Source organism: Microcaecilia unicolor, chromosome 1 (assembly GCF_901765095.1).
Source record: "Microcaecilia unicolor chromosome 1, aMicUni1.1, whole genome shotgun sequence".
Classification (NCBI taxonomy): Eukaryota; Metazoa; Chordata; class Amphibia; order Gymnophiona; family Siphonopidae; genus Microcaecilia; species Microcaecilia unicolor.
Window position 1 is genome coordinate 763817265 of NC_044031.1, and position 23772 is coordinate 763841036.

General features: G+C 45.8%; 1 protein-coding gene across 1 annotated transcript in view; it reads right to left on the minus strand.

Moving 5' to 3' along the window:
- The window catches only part of DENND4A (DENN domain containing 4A), a 576041-nt gene that overhangs the window by 311238 nt on the left and 241031 nt on the right, over positions 1-23772 (minus strand). Inside the window, 1 exon segment of the mRNA XM_030189785.1 lies at positions 14956-15089. Coding sequence (XP_030045645.1) covers positions 14956-15089 — 134 coding nt within the window.

Genomic DNA, 23772 nt, shown 5'->3' on the forward strand with positions numbered 1-23772 from the left:
AAGGCCGCCTCCAATCTTCTGTCTTGGGCGTCCTTTAGGGCCGTGCCACCTTCCACCGGCAACGCCGTTTTCTTAGTCACCGCAGTGATTAAAGAATCCACGGTAGGCCACAGATAGGCCTCACGTTCACTCACAGCCAAAGGATAGAGGCGGGACATAGCCCTAGCCACTTTAAGGCTCGTTTCCGGGACATCCCATTGAGCCGCAATTAAGGTGTGCATGGCATCATGCACGTGGAAGGTTCTAGGCGGGCGCTTCGTCCCCAGCATAATGGCAGAGCCAACAGGGGCTGAGGGAGAGACGTCCTCCGGAGAGGAAATCTTCAAAGTGTCCATGGCCTGTAACAACAGGTTGGGCAAATCATCTGGGCTAAAAAGCCGCGCTGCAGAGGGGTCATCCGCTCCATCCGAGCGGGGATCTATCTCCTCCAAGGAATCCGCAAAGGATCGTTGGGAGACCTCAGACACGCTGCCCTCATCTACATCGGAGGAGACAAAAGTCCTCCAAGGCCTGGAAATCAACCCGAGGGCGTTTACCTCTGGGAACCTCAACCTCTTTATCAGAAGAGGGAGCAGGGGCAGCGTTTTGCATGAGGAAAGCCTGATGCAGCAGCAAAACAAACTCGGGGGAGAAACCCCCCAGACTGTGCACTTCCGCAGCCTGGGCAACAGCCCTAGACGCACTCTCAACCGGCGCTCGCAATAGCGGGGGAGAGACATGCTGCGCATCCAAAATGGCGTCCGGCGCGAAACTCCGTGAAGGAGCCGCGCGGGAAGAACGGCGCTTAACTTTAGCCGCTTTTGTGCCGTCGCCCAAATTAAGGGCGTTCATGGCATTAATGTCTCCAACCTCAAGGGCGGCCCAAGAAGAAGCCGTCCGAGCCGCGTGGCTGGCCAAGATGGCGGAGGCGAGGAGCGGGGGATGGGCGTTTATGGCGGGAAAAAACCGCCACGCCGGAGGAACGACCGGGACATTCATCGGTCACTAAACTATCACCCATCAAGGGCGAATCAGGTTGTAAAACCCCCGCATCCCCTCTAGAAGCGCTCCAGCGATCCGGGGAGCGACCCTTTGCGCCCTCGCCCTCCGACGCCATTGCCACAAGGAGAAGAATCGGGGAACCCCCTGCCCGCTATAAAAAGGTAAAATTACCTGCTTGCCGCTCCGAGCTGTAACGAACTGGTGTCCCAGTGAGTAGCTGCAATGAACGTTTAAAGAAACGTCGAATTAAACGCCTTTAAAGACGTTTAAAAAAATTTTTTTTTTTTTTTTTTAAACGGAGCCAGCGGGAGGGGGGAGAAAAGGAGGGACCTGGCACCACCAGGTTTGCACTTGCTCAAAAGAGCCCTCAACCCCAGGCCTCAACAAAACCTAAGGATTAGGCTTGGAGGCCTAGCCAGAGCTGCTGCTGTGTGTGACCACCACCTGCTGAGATAGAGAACATACTGAGGAGTTTCCGGCAGCACATGACCACATATAGGGAGGCAAAAGTTTGCTCTCTATCTCCACCTGCTGGTAGATGGACACAACCCACCAGTCTATGGATTGATCAGCTTGATGATATGGAATATGCCTTTGAAAGTAGTAGGAACGCCGCCTAGTCTAAATCAAAAATCTTCTTGCTGAAGATGATACAGATAGAGTACGCCGAGAGAGAATGTGGATAGTATCCGTATGCTTGTTAATGAGGTCAGTCACTTCTTCCACTCTCTCTCCAAACAAGTTGTCCCCTCAGCCTGGGACATCCAACAACCTCTCTTGAACTGCTGGTTCAAGGTCTGAGACATTAAGTCATGAGAGTCTGAAAATCCCCACACCCATGCCAGAGAGTCTGGACGTGACATCATAGGCACCCCTGGCCAGATAATGCCAACACTCCATCTGCAGCCTGTTTCAAAGGGACAGAGTCCACCAGAATCAGTGTACTGTTCACCAGAGTCCAAGTAAAGGTTCGTGTAGAGCTGGCAGGACTGGACGTGAGCAACGAGCATCGAAGCCTGAAAAGTCTTCCTCCCAGACAAATCCAAAGTCCTAGCCTCTTGTTTTTGGGAGTACCAAGGAATCAGACCGAGAACTCTTGGCTCGTTTGAGAGAGGGTTTGATCACCACTGAGTTGTGCAGCAACTGTGCCTTCTCAAACCTGGGAGCCTTCTGGATATGATACTGTGTATCCACCTTCTTAGGTGCGACCTGCACTGTGATGGGAGACTCCCAGTTCTTCAACAATGCATCCTTAAGGATAGGGTGCAATAGTACTGTGACCCCTTCCTTGTGAAGAGACTTATAGCCCAGAACAGACATCTCTGCTATGGGCTCCTCCTCCGTCTCCAGCTTAAATAGGACAGCTGCAGCCATCTCCCTCACAAAACTGGTGAAAGAGAGCATCTTTGGTGGAGATTTTCAACTCTGTTGAGGAGGAGAGGGATCACATGGAATTTCATTTGAGTTCACCTCTGAGAAGTAATGTGGATCTTAATCTGATTCCCAGGAACTGTCCCAATCAGACTCTTCACCATACTCAGGTGCACAGGGCCGTGCCAACACGGTAAGCGGGGTAAGAATGGCAGGGGGGCGCTGTCCTCTGGGGGGGTGCTGTCCTCTTGGGGGTGCCGCTGTACCATGCTTACCTCGCCCTCCCACTCCCATTGCCCAACTGCCCGCCCTCTTCTCTCCCGCAAGATCCCTTTCCTTTTTTTTCTCCTTTTAAATTTACCTCCGTCCGGCAGCGCAGCGTCAGTGAAGGAGGCAGCGCTCCCGACGTGTCTAGCCTTCCCTTCGCTCAGTGTTCCGCCTTCTTCTGACGTCAAGGAAATGACGTCAGAAGAAGGCGGGACACTGAGCGAAGGGAAGGCTAGACATAACAAGAGCGCCGCCTCCTTCACTGACGCTGCGCCTGCGCTGCCGGACGGAGGTAAATTTAAAAGAAAAAAAAAAGGAAAGGAATGTTGGGGGGGGAGAAGAGGGTGGGCAGTTTGGACATGGGAGCGGGAGGGCAGGGGACAGAGGAGCATGGATGCGAGGGCAGGGTTCATGGAAGGGAGAGAGGGGAATTGCTGGATAGGGATGAATGGAGGGGGCAGGGGACAGAGGAGCATGGATGGGAGGGCAGGGCTCAAGGAGAGAGGGGAATTGCTGGATAGGGATGAATGGAGGGGACAGAGGAGCATGGATGGGAATGGATGGGAGGGCAGGGCTCAGTGAGAGAGGAAAAATTGCTGGACATAGAGGGGAGGGAAGAGAGATGAAGGAGATGAAATGAGGGAAAAGGAAGAGAGGAGAAAAACTGCACATGGATGAAGAAAATAGGCAGAAGCCGAGGACCAGAAATGAAGAAGAAAGGAGGAAAGGAAAGAAATAAATGGAAAGAAAGCCCTGGAAATGGAGTTAAGAGGACAGATAGCAGCAGAATCAGATACTAGTTCAGCATGATCAGAAAAAGAAAGTCACCAGACAAAGGTAGAAAAAAATCATTTTATTTTCATTTTAGTGTTTGGAATATGTCCACTTTGAGAATTTACATCTGCTATCTTATTTTGCAATGTATAGCAATTTGTTTCTAAGAATATTGCTGACAATTCCTGGCAGTGTGGCAAGTGGTGAGCGATCATTTTCACGGGGGGGAGGGGGGCAACTGATAGTCTGCAGGGGGGCACCAGAGACCCTAGGCACAGCCCTGCAGGTGCAGGTGAAAGAGTCTGTACCAGCCTTGGCCTAGTGGAACGATGTCCACACTCTGAGGAACACTGAGGTGCAGCCCTACCCTCAGACTATGGGGAAGCTTCCTCCCCTGATGTCAAAGGTAGTACTGCCTGCCTGGACATCGACACCTGGTGAGGCGCTGTCGTCGAAGATCTGGGCATCGGCATCTATGGAGTCTCGGAGAAGGCCTGGGGCAGATCAGCTGGTGGCACTAGCACTCTCAATGCCAAAGCGGAAGCCCCCTGCAGCAACTGTAAGAATACGAAGCTCTGCTTGTCCTTGGAGAATTACTACTTTTCTTAGTGAGATACATTCTATTCTTGATTCAGGTAATCTGGTTCTTGTTGTGTCACTTGACTTGTCTGCAGCGTTTGATCTTGTGGATCATTCTTTACTAATGTCACGACTCTCCAATATTGGGATGACTGGAACAGTCTTGGACTGGTTCATTTCGTATCTGACTAATCATTCATTTTCAGTCCATACCACCACCAACTTACCTGTGGTGTGCCCCAGATTTCGATTCTTTCTCCAATCCTATTTAACATTTTTCTCAGCCTGCCAGCTACAGTAGTCCAGAACCATAATATCAGGGCTTATTACTACACAGATGATATTCTTCTTCTTACCCCTCTCCTCACACACTGGACCTGTCACCATTGCAAGACTACCTAACTACATAATCCCAATGGCTGCACGCACATAAACTGGTCTTAAACCCTGAAAAACTGACCTATTAGATGCCTGCTTACCATCCACAAACATCTCTGGTCCCTCATCTACTCGATATGGACATTAAGCCTGTACAGTCTTTCTGTTACCTAGGGGTGATATTCAACTCACACCTTAACTTCGATGCTCACTCTTCCCATCTGATGCAAGTTGGGGGTTTTTTAATATATTTTTTTCAAGTTTTATTTATAATTTACAAAACATACAGAAAAATAATCCCCAAAATTAGAACAGTTGCAAGAGATTTCAATGCCCAGAGCAGATAGCATACTGTGATCTTTCAGTATGCAGCCAATTCAAAAATCAAAACACAACTCACCAACTCAACCCCAAGATACCCTTCCCCCCTCCAGAAAAAAATCCTTGTGCAAGTTGTTTTTTTAGCCCCTTCGCTGTCTCTGCTCCCCATGTAGTTTCCTAAATTTTTCAACTATGCATATTCTTATACAGGCCCTCTTGATTTCAAGGTTGGATTATTACAACACAGTTTACACAAGTATTACTAAACAAAAATTGAGACATTTACAAACCTTACAGACCACTGCTGTTCGTTTCTTATCCCTTGCTACAAAATATGACCATGCTACTACCCCTTTACTCTGATCTTCACACTGGCTACCAATTAATTTCCGTGCCCAGTTTAAAATATTGTGTTTGGCTTTTAAGACCTATCATTTGGATATCCCTTTCTATCTGTCAGGTATAATCATTCCATACACTCCCTCACAGTCACTATTGTTCCCATCAATGGTTATCACCTCATTCTTCCAAGTCAGAAGAAAGCCCATTATGAAAGCACCAGAACATCTGACTTCTTTTTCCTAGTTCCTTGTCGGGTTCTCGAGGCAGAACTGAAATTCGTGAGCCCTTGGACCACTGCCGAGGAGCAGCAGAGGCAGGCAAATAGAACAGGCAGGACAGGAACAGCTTCACCTGTGCTTGACCACCGTTCCTCAGGAGTTGAGCCTCTGAGTGCTGGTGGCCGGCAGGACTTGCAGGACAGGGCAGGAACTGAAGACCCAGAGGACCCACCCTGGGTCTAGGCTACACGAGGGAGGCTTGGCACAGAACTAGACTAGGACTGAAAGCTGCTACACAGCCACTAAGCAAGAAACACAAGACATAAGCAAACAGGATGTGCACAAAGACTTGGCAGGAGCAGGGGCTAGGATATACATGCAAGCTTAGCAAAGCAGAGGTTAGCAGGCACATACAAGCCTGGCAGAGGTAGGGGTCAGGAAACACATACAAGCTTGGCAGAAACAGAGTTCAGGATATACCCTAGCTAGGCAGAAGCAGGATTCAGGATATACCCTCAGGATATACACTAGCTAGGCAGAAGCAGGAAGAATAAACCAGGAACTAGCAGAGTCTTGGAGCAGGCAGCAGGCAGAGAGAATAAACCAGGAACTAGCAGAGGTCAGGGCAATGGCTGAAGCTTCAGTAGCTAACAACCACTGACAGGGAACAAACAAAGGCTGGAAGCTCAAAAGCTCCAAACACAGACAGGGAACACACAAAGGCTGAAGCTTCAGTGGCTCCAAACACAGAGTGGAGCACCAGAAGGACTAGCAGTCCACAGACACAAGCAGCAGAAGGGCAAGAGCCCAAAACAGGAAGGGCAAGAGCCCAAAGCAAGGCTATGTAGCAGCGCAACAGTACACTGACTAACCTGACGACCTTTTGGCAAAGCAAAGGCCCTGAATGCCAGTACAGCACTTCCTTATAAAGGCTCTCACTGATTATGTCACCTACAGCAGGACAGAAGCAGGGAACACACTGACACCAAAGAGAGGCTAGAAACACATAGGAAGTGAGAACACAGGAAGGACAGACAGGAGCCATCCTGGAAGCTTGAACAGAACAGGCGGAAGCCATCTTAGATGCTGGCCAGGCAGAAGCCATCTTGGAAGCTGGCCAGGCAGGAGCTATCCTGGAAGCTGCACTTCGGGGGATCAGGTGAGCAAAAGACGAGTCACGACCACGGACGTGACATTCCTAAATTATGGAACGACCTACCCTGGGCTCATCTTCAGCCTGCATAGGGAAAGGAATAGCCGTAGCCATTTCCCAGACAAAAGATGTAAAGGACAGCCTCTCTGGTGGAGATAGTCCCCTTTCTGGTGGAGGGGAAGGTTCAGAGGAAATCCCAAAGGACTCGTCAGAAGAAAAGTACCTGGGGTCTTCCTCTGACTCCCACGAACGTTCCTCTTCAGTATCAGATAAGACCTCCCTCAGGGCACTCCGAGATTGAGCCTGCCTCGACACCTAGGAACAATGTCCTCGATGGCGATGTTGAGAAGTCGACGCCCCACCTAGACTGCGGTGAAGCTTCTTCCACCGAAGTCAAAGGGGAGTCAACCCGGGTGGCAGCCGACGTCGGGACCTCTCCGCAGGAGAAGGGCCAGATGCTGCTGCAGCCGGCGGCACGGAAGGCACAAGCACCCCCGACACTGAAGCAGACTGGCACAGCAATCCCTCCAGAAGCTCTGGAAGCAGGACCCGGATGCGTTCATCAAGCGCTGCCATCGGAAAAGGCTGCGGGATCGGTGGAGCAGCTGGTGGCAGAATCTGTCGAGGCTCAGGAGGCGGTATCGGGCTGCCACGAGATCAACGCATCAGCACCTCCTCAACGCCAACGCTTCTCGGGTACCGACTCTCTCGACACCCCAGAGCTCCCAGCACCATGTGTCGAAGGAGAACAATGAGGGTGCTTCTAAGGCTTCGCTCGACACCCATCATCGAGACTCCTCGGTACCGATGAGGAGGACATGGAATCCTCACGTCTCCTCGGGGCCGGGTCCGACGAAGGTCGATCTCAGGGGGCCTGCATAACAGGAGGCCTCGAGGCAGGTGGAGACCCACTCGACGCCTCACTGCTCCCAGCATGTTGTGGTCTCAGGGCAGCCATTACCTACTACTACTACTTAACATTTCTAAAGCGCTACCAGGGTTATGCAGCGCTGTACAATTTTAAACGAGGAAGGACAGTCCCTGCTCAAAAGAGCTTACAATCTAAAGGACAAGTATGCAGTCAATCAAATGGGGCAGTGTAGGTAACCTGAATAGAGGTAAGTGGTTATGTGCTGAAAGCTACAGTGAAGAGGAGGGCTTTGAGTCGACTCCGACGACGCCAACCTCGGTACCGATGTCAAGGGACCAGACCGAGCCCCAAAAAGAACTGAGGAGGCACGCTCACAACGAGTGGGAAGTTGTCCGTGCATGCGCAGTGCGCGCTGCTCGTGCGCCAGAAGACTCTGGCAAAGTTTTATAGCTCTGCTGAAAAACTTTTGCCGATTCCTGGGCTGACGCGGACATCGACCCACTTGTGAGAACAAGCAGCCTGCTTTTCCTCGGAGAATTCAGTATAACAGTGAGAATTTTTTTGACCAGTGATTGTTTATATGATGCACAACTTGGAGTAGCTTGTGTGTTATGATCGTGGTCAGAACCCCTCTCAAACTTACCTTTTTCCTGGGGGTCAGCTTCTTAGCTGGCGTCTGTTTCTTTTGTCTGTCCTTTCTGAGCTAGCTCTCTCTCTCTCTATGCTGGCAGCTTCCAGCAGCATGACTCTAATTGTTTCACTTTACTACAGCTGTGTGTGTGGACTGAGTTAGCTCTACCTCTCTTTGGGTGTACTGGCTTCAATTGCTTCACGGTGCTGCATTGGTGTGGGTTGGGCCTCTCTGGGTTTCAGTGTGCTGTCTGCCTGGGTCTAGGGGGTGTGACATCATCAGGGAGGGCCTTGATAAGGAAGTAGTGTTCTTCCCTTCAGGGCCTTTGCAACGTTTGCTTGAGGTAGGGTGGTGCAGTGTGCACTTCTGACTTTGTGTCTAGTTTCCCTGCTTGCTTTTGCTAAGGCCAGTGTTAGTGCAGAGTGCACTTGTGACCTGTACGTGTTTGGCTCCCCTGCTTTCCCTGTTGTTACGGTGAGAAGCACTTCTGTTAGTGTCGTGCTGGAGTTTGGTGCTGGGAGCACCCTTGTTAGTTTAGTGCTTAGGAAGCACCTTTGTTGTTTGTGTATTTGGCTTTCCTGCTTGTTCCCTTGTGGCTTCCCTGCTCCCCTGTTAGTTTCTGTTAGAAGCACTTCTGTGGGTTTAGTGCTTGGTTAGTTTAGTGCTGTGGGGCACAGCTGTAGCTTGGTGCTTAGGAAGCACCTTTGCTAGTTCTTGTGTTTCTCTTCCTTGCTTTTCCCTTGTGGCTTCCTTGCACTTCTGTTAGTGTAGGGCGTAGGGGCACCCCTGTTAGTTTCTGTTAGGAGCACTGCTGTTAGTGTAGGGCTTAGGAGCTCTTCTGTTGGTGTCGGGCATAGGAACACTTTTGCCAGTTTAGGATTTAGGAGCACTTCAGTTTCAGGCTTGTTCTAGTCCTGGTCCCTGTGTCATCCGGTTTCCGGTAAGTCCTGCCGGCCACTCGAGCCCAGGGCTCAACCCTTGGGGGGCAGTGGCTAAATCCAGGTGAAGCTGTACAGACCAGTCCAGTATTCTCCAGTCCAGTGTGTGTTCCAGTCCGGTGTGTGTTCCAGTCCGGTGTTCCAGTCCTGTGTCCTCTAGTCTGGGGGATTCCAGTCCATGTGTTCCGGCTCGCTGGGCGGTGCCTGCAGTCCCTGCCGGTGTGCTTGCCCAGTGTTGGTTGGTGGGTTTTGCCTGCTGCTGTCGCTCCTCGGCAGCAGCCCAAGGGCTCACGTTTGCTCCAGAGCCTGGCCCTGCGGGCTCTGAACCTGAGAACCTGACATTGTGCTGCTGAACATCAAACTGAGGCCTTTTTTCTCCACTTTTTGAAAGGCTGAATTTTTCCAAGCTTTTGTTGTGTGGTCTTGCTGCTGTTTGATATATACAGAACCTATTTGTTTGATTTTTAGTAACTGAGTTTCTAACTTGTGTGGTCATTTGTCTTTGGACATAGGATGTCTTTATTAACATTTATTACTGAAAATCTAAATGCTTCTTAGTCTCTAATGAACTATGGATGACATGGAGATTCCCCTTGCCACCCCCCCAAAAAAACGTGTATTCCTTTACAAGATTAGTAAGAGATTCAAACACTTATATAAGATGAGTTTAGGGAGTGAAGAACTTTTATGCACAAAAGAGGAGCAGGACTTGGGTATGACCATATGTGATGATCTTAAGGTGGCCAAACAGGTAGAAAAGGTGACAGCAAAAGCTAGAAGGATGCTTGGGTGCATAGGGAAAGGAAAGGTCAGTAGGAAAAAGGAGGTGATGATGCCCCTATATAAAGCTGGTGAGACATCATTTACAATATTACAAACAAATCTGGAGACTGCTCTTTCAAAAAAAAAAAAAAAAAAAAAACAAACAGGACAGAGTAGATCCAGAGGGTGGCTACTAAAATGGTCATCAGTCTTCGTGAATGAGTATGGGGACAGGCTTAAAGATCTCAACATGTATATGTCATATCTCCCTCTCCTGCCTTTCCAGAAGTTTAAATACCTACTTGGCATAAATGCACAGGCAGCAAGTCTCTTTCAATTGAAAGGAAGCTCTAGAATATGGGCGCATAGGAAGAAGGGGAAAGTGGATAGACTCAGAAGTAACCTGAGGAAATACTTCATGAAAAGGGTGGTGAATTCATGGAACTGCCTTCTGGTGGAGGTGGGGGAGATGAAAACTGTATCCAAATTCAAGAAAGCTTGGGACAAGTACATAGGATCTCTAAAGGAGTGAAAGGGAGCGTAGATGGCATAGATGGGCAGACTGGATAGGCCATATGGTCTTTTATCTGCCTTCATTTTTCCCTGTTTCTATGATTTTATGAATGGAATGGAAAACAAAACAGGGGTATTTTTAATTGTTCCAAGTATCCCTTAACTCATGAACATAAAAATATAAGAGTTGCCATACTGGGTCAGACCAATGGACCATCTACCCTGTATCCTGCTTCCAACAGTGGCCAAACCAGGTCACAAGTACCTGGCAGAAACCCAATTAGTAGCAACATCCCATGCTACCAATCCCGGGGCAAGCAAATCTTAGCAATATTATTTATTCACATAGTTTAAATTATTGCTTCACTGTACTGTCATCTGTCCAAGCTGAACTTCATGACAGATCACGTGCTAGGACACTGATTCACAGATGAATCAGTTGTTTCATTTAAAACTACGTAGGTATTTATACAGTTTAAGGATCCACTCAAGAGGTACTGTTCCCTTTGAAATGCCCAACAAAGGAACTACACTGTTCTAACACCAGAGGGGAAAAAAATATTTTTAGGCACAACCTTGCTGATCTGAAACAGCAGCTGGTGTTGTAAGTTAGGTCAGTTTTTGAATGGTGTTCTGAAAAAGTACTTGATGTAGCAGAGAAAGAAAAGATTGAAGCTTTGGATATGTGAATTCTTCTGTATCTTACCTTCAGGATCACACAGAAATGTGGGGTGTATTTTCTTTACACTTACTCATAACAGCATGAATATTATCAATTTTCCTGTTCACGTGTTCTAGAATATAGAAAACTATTGTCGAGCATAAAATCTATTGAAATATAATTTTTCTCATTCTAATTTGACATATACTTTTAATTTTAGCTCCCTTCCCTTTCTCCCATTTCCACACTGTTTGTTTTCAGAGTGTTGCTGCCTGTGACTGTGTCCGGCAGACTTCACTACCTTCAGAGGAACAACTCAAGGAGTTGTGGAACTATAAAACATTTTGGCAATGAACTATCATAGCTGACACTAAGGAACTTCAGACCTAACAGGACAAGCTTCTGAAGGAAAAGTAACTGCTAGGTATGGTGGGTAGTTAGATTCTAGGAAAGTACAGATCCAGACACCCTGCAATGCATACCAGACTTGGGGGTCAAAATTAATTTTCACCATGCAGCAGAACTGTGCAGTGTTTATTTTTTCTTGTTCCATCTTTCTATGAATTACTATGTAAACAGAGTTGTTAGAAAAATTACACATAACATCATAAGAATAGCCATACTGGGCCAGACCAATGGTCCACCCAGTATCCTGCTTCAAACAGTGGCAAATCCAGGTCAGAAGTATCTAGCATAACCCAAATAGTAGCAACATTCCACACTACCAATCCCAGGGCAAGTAGTGGCTTCCCCATGTCTATCTCAATAGCAGACTATGAACTTTTCCTCCAGGAACTTGTCCTAACCTTTTCTTAAACCCAGATGCACTAACCGTTGTTACTACATCCTCTGGCAACAAGTTCCAAAGATAACTTCTTTGAGTGAAAAAATATTTCCATGTAATTTCATTGAGTGTCCCCTGGTCTTTGTACTTTTCGAAAAAGTAAAAAAAAAATCGATTCACTTTTACCCGTTCTACACCACTCAGGATTTTGTAAACCTCAATCATATCGCCCCTCAACCGTCTGTTTTCCAAGCTGAAGAGTCATAACCTGTTTAGCCTTATGAGAGGAGTTCTATCCCCTATCATTTTGATCACTCTTCTTTGAACCTTTTCTAATTCCACTATATGTTTTTTGAGATACAGTGACCAGAATTTAACACAATACTCAAGGTGAGGTCGCACCATGGAGCGATACAGAGGCATTATCATATTCTTGGTCTTATTTACCATCCCTTTCCTAGCAATTCCTAGTATCCTGTTTGCCTTTTTGGCCACTGCCATACACTGAATCATTTTCAACTTAACCAAATGCACTTCTATGAACACTTATATCTATTGCGCCTTACACTCCATCCCCCACCCTGCACTGACCCAGAGCAACTCTAGTTAACTCTGGGTTGTGGCATAGTTTATCTGTTATCCTCTACTACTTTGATAATGATGAATTTTAACGTACTAATAACCATGAGCAAAAAGACTTCAATATTATTTGATGAATCAATCAGGGGCGTAGCACCCAATTTCAGCTGAAGCCTGCCCACCCAGCTGATCTCTCCAGACTCGCAGCAGGGGCGATCTGGTGGGCGGCGGCACTAAAAGCATAAAGCAGCGAAGCTCTTCGATTCTGTCCTTTGCTTTCCGTTTCCTGCCCTCTCAGCGTCCCGCCTTCCTTTGATGTAATTTCCTTTCGGGCGGGCGGGACGCTGAGAGGGCAGGAAACGGAAAGCGAAGGATGGAATCGAAGAGCTTCGCTGCTTTATGCTTTTAGTACCGCCGCCCGCCAGTTCGCTGCTGCGACTACAGGAGGAAGCCATTTAAAATCTGTGTTTCTACTCCCCTGCGCAGCCGTCACCATTCACTTAAAACACAGCAAGCAAACCAGTGAGCTGCTGTGCTGCCTGCATCCACGTTGTCTTCTTTATTCAGCAGAGGGTGGTGAGCAGAGGGAAGGATGGGACTGGGAGGGGTAGTGAGCAGAAGGAAGGAGCAGGAGATAGATGGGACTGGGAGGGGTGGTAAGTACAGAGTATGGGGAATGGGGGACTAATGAAGTAGGTGAAAGATGGGGGAGGAATTTAGGAGACTGGGTAAGGGAGAGACAGAGGGGGGAATGGGAGTGCTGGAGAGGGAATGAGAGGGAGATGGTCAAAGGGGAGAGAGGAGCATCGATGGACATGGATGGGAGGACAAGGACCAGGGAGAGAGGAGAAATTGCTGGACATGGAGGGGAGGGCAGGGGAGAGAGGAGAATTTCTGGATATGGATGTATAGAGGGCAGGGGAGTTTGCTGGACATGGGTGGATAGAGGGGAGGGCAGGGGAGAGGAGAGTTGCTGGACTAGGTGGGTGGAGGAGAGGGTAGAAGAGAGTTGCTGGACATGGATGGAAGGAAGGGCAGTGGAGAGAGGATGGTTGCTGGACATGGGTGGATGGAGGGGAGGGTAGGGAGAGAATTGTTGGACATGGATGGAGGGGAAGGAAGGTAAGACAGGAAGGAGATGCACATGGATGGAGGGGAGAAAGAAGAAATTCTGGACATGGATGGCGGGGAGGGAAGACAGAGGAAGGAGATGCACATGGATGGAGGGGAAGGGAGAGAGAAGAAATGCTGACATGGATGGAGGGGAGGGAAGAGAGAGGAAGGATATATGAGGGAAAAGGAAGAGAGGAGAAAAACAGCACATGGATGGAGAAAATAGGCAGAAGCTGGATCCACTGGACAGTCAAGTCTGCGGAGGACCCAGCTTTTACTTACGGATGTAGAGCAAGAAATGAAGAAGAAAGGAGGAAAGTAAAGAAATAAATGGAAAGGAAGCACTGGAAACGGAGTTAAGAGGACAGATAGCAGCAGAATCAGATACTGGGCCAGCATGATCAGAAAAACAAAGTCACCAGACAACAAAGGTAGAAAAAAATCATTTTATTTTCATTATAGTGTTTGGAATATGTCCACTTTGAGAATCAGGTGCTCAACATTAAAAGTTTATATTTATTTATTTACTTATTTATGGCATATTATCCCACATTAAACATGAATTAGATTGGAACCTGGGATCATTTAATTTTTTTTTTCCTGGAGAGAGTAATGCATTGCCTCCCCCCCCCCCCCCCCCCCCCCACCCCCAGGCTCTCTCCCCGGCTATAGCCAGCTCTGCAATTTTGAGGCGAGGTGGACAGGGGGTGGGGCGCAGAGGTGGACCAGGGAGAGAGCCTGTTGTTAAACATTTACCAGCAAACCACTGTCTAGTGCCCACCCATCCAACCTGTTGGCCCACTCAAAAACTGACTTCTGGCTACGCCACTGGAATCAATAATAAACATAAAATGGGATCTCATCCCTCTCACTCATTCATCCCACACTTCATTTACTCTCACCTAAAGAGATTTTCTGTAAGCAGATTTAGGGCTCCTTTTACCAAGCTGCGGTAAAAGGGGGACTGCACTGGCATCTGCTCGTGTTTTTCATGAGCACTGAGGCCCCCTTTTACCACAGTGGGTAAAGGGCTGTTTCTTTTTTTTTTTTTTTTTAAAGCAATGGCCACGTGATCATTTCAGGGGGGAGCACTTAATGCCACCCATTGAGGTGGAGGTAAGGGCTCCTGTGCTAACTTGGTGGTAACCGGGCAGTGCGCAGCACAGTCCAATTACCACCGAGTAAACACCGGCGCTACATAAAGAAGTGGCGCACGTTAGGTGTGGAACTACTGCCGGGCTGTTGCGGTAGCCCAGCGGTAGTTCTACATTAGCGAGCAGTAAGCCTGTGTTGGGCTTACCGTTGCTTCATAAAAGAGTGGAGGAATGGCCTAGTGGTTAGAGCACCAGTCTTACAATCCAGAGGTGGCCAGTTCAAATCCCAATGCTGCTCCTTGTGATCTTGGGCAAGTCACTTAACCCTCCATTGCCTCAGGTACAAACTTAGATTGTGAGCCCTCCTGGGACAGAGAAATATCCAGGGTACCTGAATGTAACTCACCTTGAGCTACTACTGAAAAAGGTGTGAGCAAAATCTAAATAAATAAATAAAATAAATAATTAAACAGGCAGGCTCTAGTTTACCAGTTACAATCAGCTGTCTTAATCAACAGAAGGCAGAATTATTACCAGATAATTCACAGCCCACATTGTTTTCTGGGAATAAGACAAGTACAAGTAAAACAGTCACTTTGCTTTGTTTATCTATGCCACTGAATACCTGTATTTCAATGGATATTCTTCTCCATTCGGGAGCCGTGGGATATCAGGTGGTGTGATGAAAACTGTGTGTTCACTTTTGTAAGACTCATCCAGCTCTATCAGATGCGTTTCACCTGATTTGTCCATATCTACCTATACAAAATCAATTTTAAAATGTAAAACTATCAAAGTAATCCCATGTTTGTAATTAAATTACTGAAGCAACAGTGGAATAGCTGCCATAAAAACTCAAAGACTCATAAATCTAATTCATTGTGTTAACCGGCAAAAGAGATGTGCATACATTACTTGAAAATACAGAAAACTATTACTTGTACATTTTGACAGCTGGTGTGTGATTTTCAGTGCCACTAACATGCCATACCCTTCACTTGGCTGTGGCCTGGCCACAGAAACATCTCTCTATTCCAGAAGTGAGGACACACCGTTTTCAATGACTGCAGCCCAGTTGGCTTTGCAAACAAACCTTTTCCGGAGATGGAAAGGCGATAGAACTAGAGGACATGAATTGAGGTTGAAGGGGGGCAGACTCAGGAGTAATGACAGGAAGTATTTTTTTATGGAAAGAGTGGTGGGTACATGAAATGCCCTCCCACGGGAGATGGTGAAGATTAAAACGGTAATGGAATTCAAACCTGCATGGCATAAACACAAATGAATCCTGTTTAGAAGGAATGCATCCACCAGTGCTGGGCAGACTTCTACGGCCTGTGCCCTGATCGTGATTGAATAGATATGGATGGGCTGGAGTGTAAATTTTAAGGGGCTTCGATGTTAGCTTCAGAACTTTTAGTACAAGAACAATGCTGGGCTGACTTCTACGGTCTGTGCCCTGAGAATGACAAGATCAAATCAAACTCGGATATACATATAAAGTATCGCATACCATGTAAAATGAGTTTATCTTGTTGGGCAGAACTGGATGGACCGTACAGGTCTTTATCTGCCATCATTTACTACGTACCTATGTTACTATGGAGCTCATTTTCAAAAGAGAACCATCCAAAAAGTGGCATAAATCTGCATTTGGACATTTTTCTCACAAAAACGTCCAAACTGGTATTTTCAAAACCAATTTTTAGATGTTTTTCTATGAAATCCGTCAGAAGTGCATTCAAACCACAAAGGGGGTGTGTCGGGCATGTTAAAGGCGTGATCTGGGCGTTCCTAATACTTGGACGTTTTTCAGCCATAATGGGACAAAACAAAACTGTCCAGGACTAAAACTAAGACGTTTTGAGCTAGACCTGTTTTCATATCTATTAAGACACAAAATGATACCCTAAATGACCAGATGACCACTGGAGGGAATCAAGGGTGACCCCCCAATACCCCCCAGTGGTCACTGACCCACTACCACCCCCCACAAATGTGAATACAAATATGACAGTTTCAGATGTTACAGCCAGGTCTTTTAGAGCAACATGCAGGTCCCTGGAGTAGTGTAGTGATCAGTGCAGAGCACCATGGTGTGGAGGACTCTGGTGGTCCCTATCTCCCTCTACCTGTCACATTTGTGGTGGAAACTGTGAGCCCTCCAAAACTCAGCAGAAACCCACTGTACCCACATATAAGTGCCCCCTTCACCCATAAGGGCTATTATGTATAGCTATGGGCAGTGGGTTTTTTTGGGGGGGGGCTGAGCAGACAAGGGAGATGTGTTCCTGGGAGCATGTTTTTGAAGTCCACTGCAGTGCCCCTTAGGGTGCCCCATTTATCTTCTGGGATGTCTGGGAGACCAGTCTACTAAATATGCTGCCTCCTCCTACATCAAATAGCTTGATTTTCTACATTTTTCACTTGGGCATTTTTGTTTTGAAAAAGAACCAAAAAAAACAAAACGTCCAAAGCACAAAATGTTGTTAGAAACAGCATTTTCTAAAACAAAAGATAGACATTTTTCATTTTGGAAAATGAACGTCTTTCTTATTCAGATTTTTTACTTTTTTTTGCAAAACGTCTAAAGTCGGACTTAGATGTCATGTTGAAAATGCCCTTCCACGTCTCTTTGATAGCCTATTCGAGAAATCTAAGTGATGCTGCTTTAAAAAGAAGCAGCAAGAATCACTGTTTTATAGTCATAAAATTATTTTTTTCCCAGATTTATCTCCTGCAAAGCAAGTAGCACATACGAGTTTATCTTGTTGGGCAGACTGGATAGACCGTGCGGGTCTTTTTTTGCCGTCATCTACTATGTTACTATGTATGAAAACAACTTTTTATTGCACCTGTGGGCTTTTTCTTTAGTATTTCCTGGTTTTTATTTTTAATTTCAAAGTACGCTAGTGTTTTTAGCGCACGCTAAACACTAGAGTCACCATAGGAATATATGGGTGTCTTTAGCATTTAGTGCGTGCTAAAGTTTAGCATGCACTAAAAAACCCTAGCGCGCCCTTAGTGCTGCTTAATAAACAGGGCCCTAAATGTACTATTAAATTTCCAGGAAAAACATTTATATTTGCATGTCTAATGATCTGAAATATTTCTACAATGATAAACAGCCTAATGGTAAGAGGAAAGGGTGAGAACCAGGGTAAGCAGGGTTTAAATCCCTCTAGCACTCCTTGTGATCTTGGGCAAGTCACTTAACCCTCCATTGCCTCAAGTATAGGACTGCAAACCCTCTGAGGATAGGACAACTACAATATTCGGATGTAACTCATCTTGAGCTACTATTGAAAAGGCATGAGGCTAAACCAAAAAAGATAAAACCTATAGAAAATAAATGTCTGGCTAACTGGTAATATTTATGGCGGATGTATGTTAGCTTTCGTCTTTCTAGAAGTAATTTCAGTGTATTGGGCTGTTAATATTACTATAAATTGTTGTTTTGGTACCTCATTCTCCATGTTTGGAACTAGAATTTCATAGCAAGAATACTGACTGAATACCAATCTTTTTCTCTGACTGTAGATTTGTTATCTGTAATGAGAATTTTTTAAAAAAAAGTGTTGGAGAACAAAATCCTGCATGGCTAAAGCTGGGTAAGGACTGTGACTATTCTGAAGCAAGTTTGATTTTGAGTATTATACAAACCTGCTACATGAATTCTCCTGGATGCAGTATACAGCACTACAGTGAGTTATAAATATGAGCTTGGAAAGACACAGTAAGACTTACCTTTACTCCTTTATCTGCAGTACTCCTCTCAGAGAACAGCTTAGTAATCAAAAAATAAAGTGGCAGAGGATCAAATACCACTCCACTTAGCATTACACACATTTTCCAAACCTATCATGTTAGCTACACAGTGAGGGAAATGTGCTTCATCTGTCCTGCAGGGTAAGGTCAATTTCCAAGCCTATTGAAGGGCCAATGCAGAAAGCTGTGTGTTAGAGCCACGCACTGATTGCTGAGCGTACAGCTTCTAGTGTAAGCGTCTCACAAAAGTTTACTGTCTAGGTGCAGTAAACAATAAGCATGCCTTGTTTTCCCAGCCCTTTTCCTTCCTTACCCATGGATGATCTCGCTGTCAGTTCTGGAGGTTCACTCTGTTTACTCCTCTCCCTCTTCTTTCTGATTTTCACTCTGTTCTATCCCTGTCCTGTCTATGTTTTGTAGTTCCTTTCCAATACCCTCATTGCTTTGTACACCGCTCTGATTTCTTTCATTGAAGGGCGGTATATCAAATGCCTAATAAACTAAAAAAAAAAAGCCATCAGGTCTGCACCCTACCCCCTCAACACCACAATATTTCCAAAACCCTGGCAGTCTAGCATAAGAACATAAGAATAGTCATACTGTGTCTGACCAATGGTCCATCTAGCCCAGATTCTTGCTTCCAACAGTGGCCAATCCAGGTCACAAGTACCTGGCAGAAACCCAAATAGTAGCAACATTCCATGCTACCAATCCCGGGGCAAGCAGTGGCTTCCCCCATCCATCTCAATAACAGACTATGGATTTTTCCTCCAAGAACTTGTCTGAACCTTTTAAAAAAACAGCTACAATAACCGCCGTTACCACATCCTCTGGCAATGAGTTCCAGAGCTTAACTATTCTTTGAGTGAAAAAATATTTCTTCCTATTTGTTTTAAAAGTATTTCCATGTAATTTCATTGAGAGTCCCCTGGTCTTTGTACTTTTTGAATGAGTGAAAAATCGATTCACCTCCACCCGCTCCACACCACTCAGGATTTTGTAAACCTCAATCATACCCTTTTCAGCTGTCTCTTTTCCAAGCTGAAGAGCATAACCTCTTGCGCCTTTCCTCATATAGGAGCAGTTCCATCCCCTCTATCATTTTAGTTGCTCTTCTTTGAGCCTTTTCTAATTCCGCTATATCTTTTTTGAGATACAGTGACCAGAATTGAACGCCTGATTTAAAAAATAAATCCCTCTAGGTTATTTATTTATTTATTTATTGCATTTGTATCCCACATTTTCCTACCGTATAGGCAGGTTCAATGTGGCTTACATATTGCTAAAAAGGCGGTTACAAAATTTAGATTTGTAGAAGTCTAGTACATAATACAGAAGTACAATAAACGCTTAGGTTGATATATTAGCATATTGTGAGAGAGGTTAATATTATTGTTTTCCATTTCTGAACTTTTTGTGATGTATGGTGGTATGGGATTAGGCAGATCCAGGGGGCAAAAGACTTCTTAAAAAGATGCGTTTTCAGGTTTTTTTCTGAATTGTAGGTAGTTTTCTGTGAGTTTCAGGTCTTTGGGTAGTGAGTTCCAAAGTTGTATGCCTATAAAGGAAAGGCTAGTGGCATGTGAAGATTTGTATTTTATGCCTTTGCAATTGGGGTAGTGAAGGGTTAGGTAGGTTCTTGCTGTAGGTTACCCCCCCTCTCATACCCAAACCCACAGACATCCCCCCCCCCCCAAAAAAAAAGTTGAAAGGCAGGAGTAACATCCACTTTCTCCTGCTCTTGCGCTGCCATCATTCAAAATGGTGGTGCCTGACCCCCCCCCCCCCCCCACCTGTGCATTCTGATGCACTGCTAGGGGTCAGTTTACCAAAGCATTACCTTATTTGGTAGGATGCCCCACTATAGCAGTCAGTTTACCAAATCGTTTATTATTAAACTTGATATGCCGCTTAATTTGCGGGGCAAGTCAAAGCGGTTTACATAATTAAAAGTATTAACACAAAAACAAAACATTAAAACACTAAAAACAAAACAGGAAAAAGAAGCTCCATTATGTGAAAGGAAAAGGACAATCATCTACGCAAGAGAACATTAAGATACCAATCATTCATACATTCCATGTGCTATCAGTTGAACCACCCTGCTCGCTATCCAACAAATCCCATTAAAGACAATTAAAAGGTATTTGAAACAGATAAGATTTAATAAAGAACGGAAAGCTGTATATGATTTTTCAAGTCTGTTATATTCAGGTAAAGAATTCCACAGTACTGGGGCTAAAAAAAAATAATAATAAAAACACTATTTCATGTAGATAAGACAAAGGTAAAATTATGTATCATACCTGATAATTTTCTTTCCATTAATCATAGCTGATCAATCCATAGACTGGTGGGTTGTGTCCATCTACCAGCAGGTGGAGATAGAGAGCAAACTTTTGCCTCCCTATATGTGGTCATGTGCTGCCGGAAACTCCTCAGTATGTCAATATCAAAGCTCCATCCGCAGGACTCAGCACTTAGAGAATTACACCCACGAAGGGACACTCTGCCCAGCTCACCACCGCCGAAACGGGGGAGGGGAATTAACCCAGCTCATCCCCACACAAGTGGGGGAGGGGAATCCGTCCAGCTCATCCCCGCGGAGCGGGGGAGGGACACCACACCCGCCGATGCGGGGGGATCTGGCTTATCCTGCAACCGCAATCGCGGGAGGAGCTGACTGACCCTAACACCGCCGAAGCGGGAGGGGTACAAAGCTGCCCTACAGCCGCACGAAGCGGGAGGGAGTGCCGGCAGAATTTAAATCTCATCCAGCCCCGTAAAACGGAGGGGAGAGGAATGCAGCAGCTCACTGTAACACAAACTCGTCTCAACTCTTGAAGAATCCAAGTGAAAAACTTGAACACGAAGTCTTTCTGAAGTAACTGAAGACTAAACTTGAACCTGTAATGCAACCAGAATAAAAACAGTACAGATATCTGGGAGGGGCTATGGATTGATCAGCTATGATTAATGGAAAGAAAATTATCAGGTATGATACATAATTTTACCTTCCATATCATCAAGCTGATCAATCCATAGACTGGTGGGATGTACCGAAGCAGTACTCACCCAGGGCGGGACATTGAAATCCCTGACCTCAACACTGAAGCTCCAAACCGGGCCTCCGCCCGTGCAGCCACAGTCAAGCGGTAATGCTTGGAGAATGTATGAGCCGAAGCCCAAGTTGCCGCCTTGCATATCTCTTCCAAGGAGACGGACCCGGCCTCTGCCATCGAGGCCACCTGAGCTCTAGTGGAGTGAGCCTTCAGCTGGATATAGCAGCTTTTAAACTAGAAATGGGGGGAAGGCCGACAGTCGCTCAAAAGAGCATGGTTCGGGATAAGGTATCTTTCAAAGATATCACCATAACAGGGAAGATAGAGTATCCTGATAGTGAGGTTGCAAAAGAGATTGTAGTAGATCGGGTATCTTTAAATAACAATAAAAATCAGACAAAAGATTGCCAATTAATACTGTCAAGTACTAAGCATGATGTACTTAGGAACAACGAACATAGTTTGAAATGTCTATATGCGAATGCCAGGAGCCTAAGAAATAAGATGGGGGAGTTGGAATATATTGCACTAAATGAAAAATTAGATATAATAGGCATCTCTGAGACCTGGTGGAAGGAGGATAACCAGTGGGACACTGTCATACCGGGGTACAAATTATATCGTAGTGATAGGGTGAATCGGATTGGTGGAGGGGTAGCATTGTATATTAACGAGAGCCTTGAATCAAATAGATTGAAAATTCTGCAGGAAACAAAACACTCCTTGGAATCACTGTGGATTGAAATTCCATGTGCAAAGGGGAAAAGGATAGTGATAGGAGTGTACTACCGTCCGCCTGGCCAGGACGAACAGACGGATGCGGAAATGTTAAAGGAAATCAGGGACGCAAACAAACTGGACAACACAATAATAATGGGGGATTTCAATTACCCGCATATAGACTGGGTTAATGTAACATCTGTACACGCAAGGGACATAAGATTTCTTGATGAAATCAAGGACAGCTTCATGGAACAGCTAGTTCAGGAGCCGACAAGAGAAGGAAAAATACTAGACTTAGTCCTTAGTGGTGCTCATGATCTAGTGCAGGGGGTAACGATACGAGGGCCGCTTGATAACAGTGATCATAAAATGATCGGTTTTGATATTGGCATTGAAGGAAGTGAAACTAGGAAATCAAGTACGCTAGCGTTTAACTATAGAAAAGGTGATTACGACAAAATGAGAAAAATGGTGAAAAAAAGACTGAAAGGAGCAGCTCGCAGAGTAAAAAACTTGCATCAGGCGTGGATGCTGTTTAAAAACACCATCCTGGAGGTTCAGGACAAATATATTCCACGTATTAGAAAAAAGGGAAAAAAGACTAAACGTCAGCCGGCGTGGCTAAACAGTAAGATAAAGGAAATCATTAGAGCCAAAAAACAATCCTTCAGAAAGTGGAGAAGAGAACCAACTGAAAGTAACAGGATAGATCATAAGGAATGCCAAGCCAAATGCAAAGCGGAGATAAGGAGGGCAAAAAAGGACTTTGAGAAGAAATTAGCGTTGGAAGCAAAAATACATAGTAAAAATTTTTTTAGATACATTAAAAGCAGGAAACCGGCCAAAGAGTCGGTTGGGCCGCTGGACGAAAATGGTGTTAAAGGGGCGATCAAGGAGGACAAAGCCGTAGCGGAGAAAATAAATGAATTCTTTGCTTCGGTCTTCACCGAGGAGGATTTGGGGGGGACACCGGTGCCGGAAAGAATATTTGAAGCGGGGGAGTCGGAGAAACTAAACAAATTCTCTGTAACCTTGGAGGATGTAATGGGTCAGTTCAGCAAGCTGAAGAGTAGTAAATCACCGGGACCTGATGGTATTCATCCCAGAGTATTAATAGAACTAAAAAATGAACTTCCGGAACTACTGTTAGAAATATGCAATCTGTCCCTAAAATCGAGTGTAGTACCGGAAGACTGGAGGGTAGCCAATGTTACTCCGATTTTTAAGAAGGGTTCCAGAGGAGATCCGGGAAATTATAGACCGGTGAGTCTGACGTCGGTGCCGGGCAAGATGGTGGAGGCTACTATTAAGAATAAAATTGCAGAGCATATACAAAAACATGGACTGATGAGACAAAGTCAGCACGGATTTAGTGAAGGGAAGTCTTGCCTCACCAATCTAATGCATTTTTTTGAGGGGGTAAGCAAACATGTGGACAATGGGGAGCCGGTTGATATTGTATATCTGGATTTTCAGAAGGCGTTTGACAAAGTGCCGCACGAAAGACTCCTGAAGAAATTGCAGAGTCATGGAATCGGAGGTAGGGTATTATTATGGATTAAGAACTGGTTGAAAGATAGGAAGCAGAGAGTAGGATTGCGTGGCCAGTATTCTCAGTGGAGGAGGGTAGTTAGTGGGGTCCCGCAGGGGTCTGTGCTGGGTCCGTTGCTTTTTAATGTATTTATAAATGACCTAGAGATGGGAATAACTAGTGAGGTAATTAAATTCGCCGATGACACAAAATTATTCAGGGTCGTCAAGTCGCAGGAGGAATGTGAACGATTACAGGAGGACCTTGCGAGACTGGGAGAATGGGCGTGCAAGTGGCAGATGAAGTTCAATGTTGACAAGTGCAAAGTGATGCATGTGGGTAAGAGGAACCCGAATTA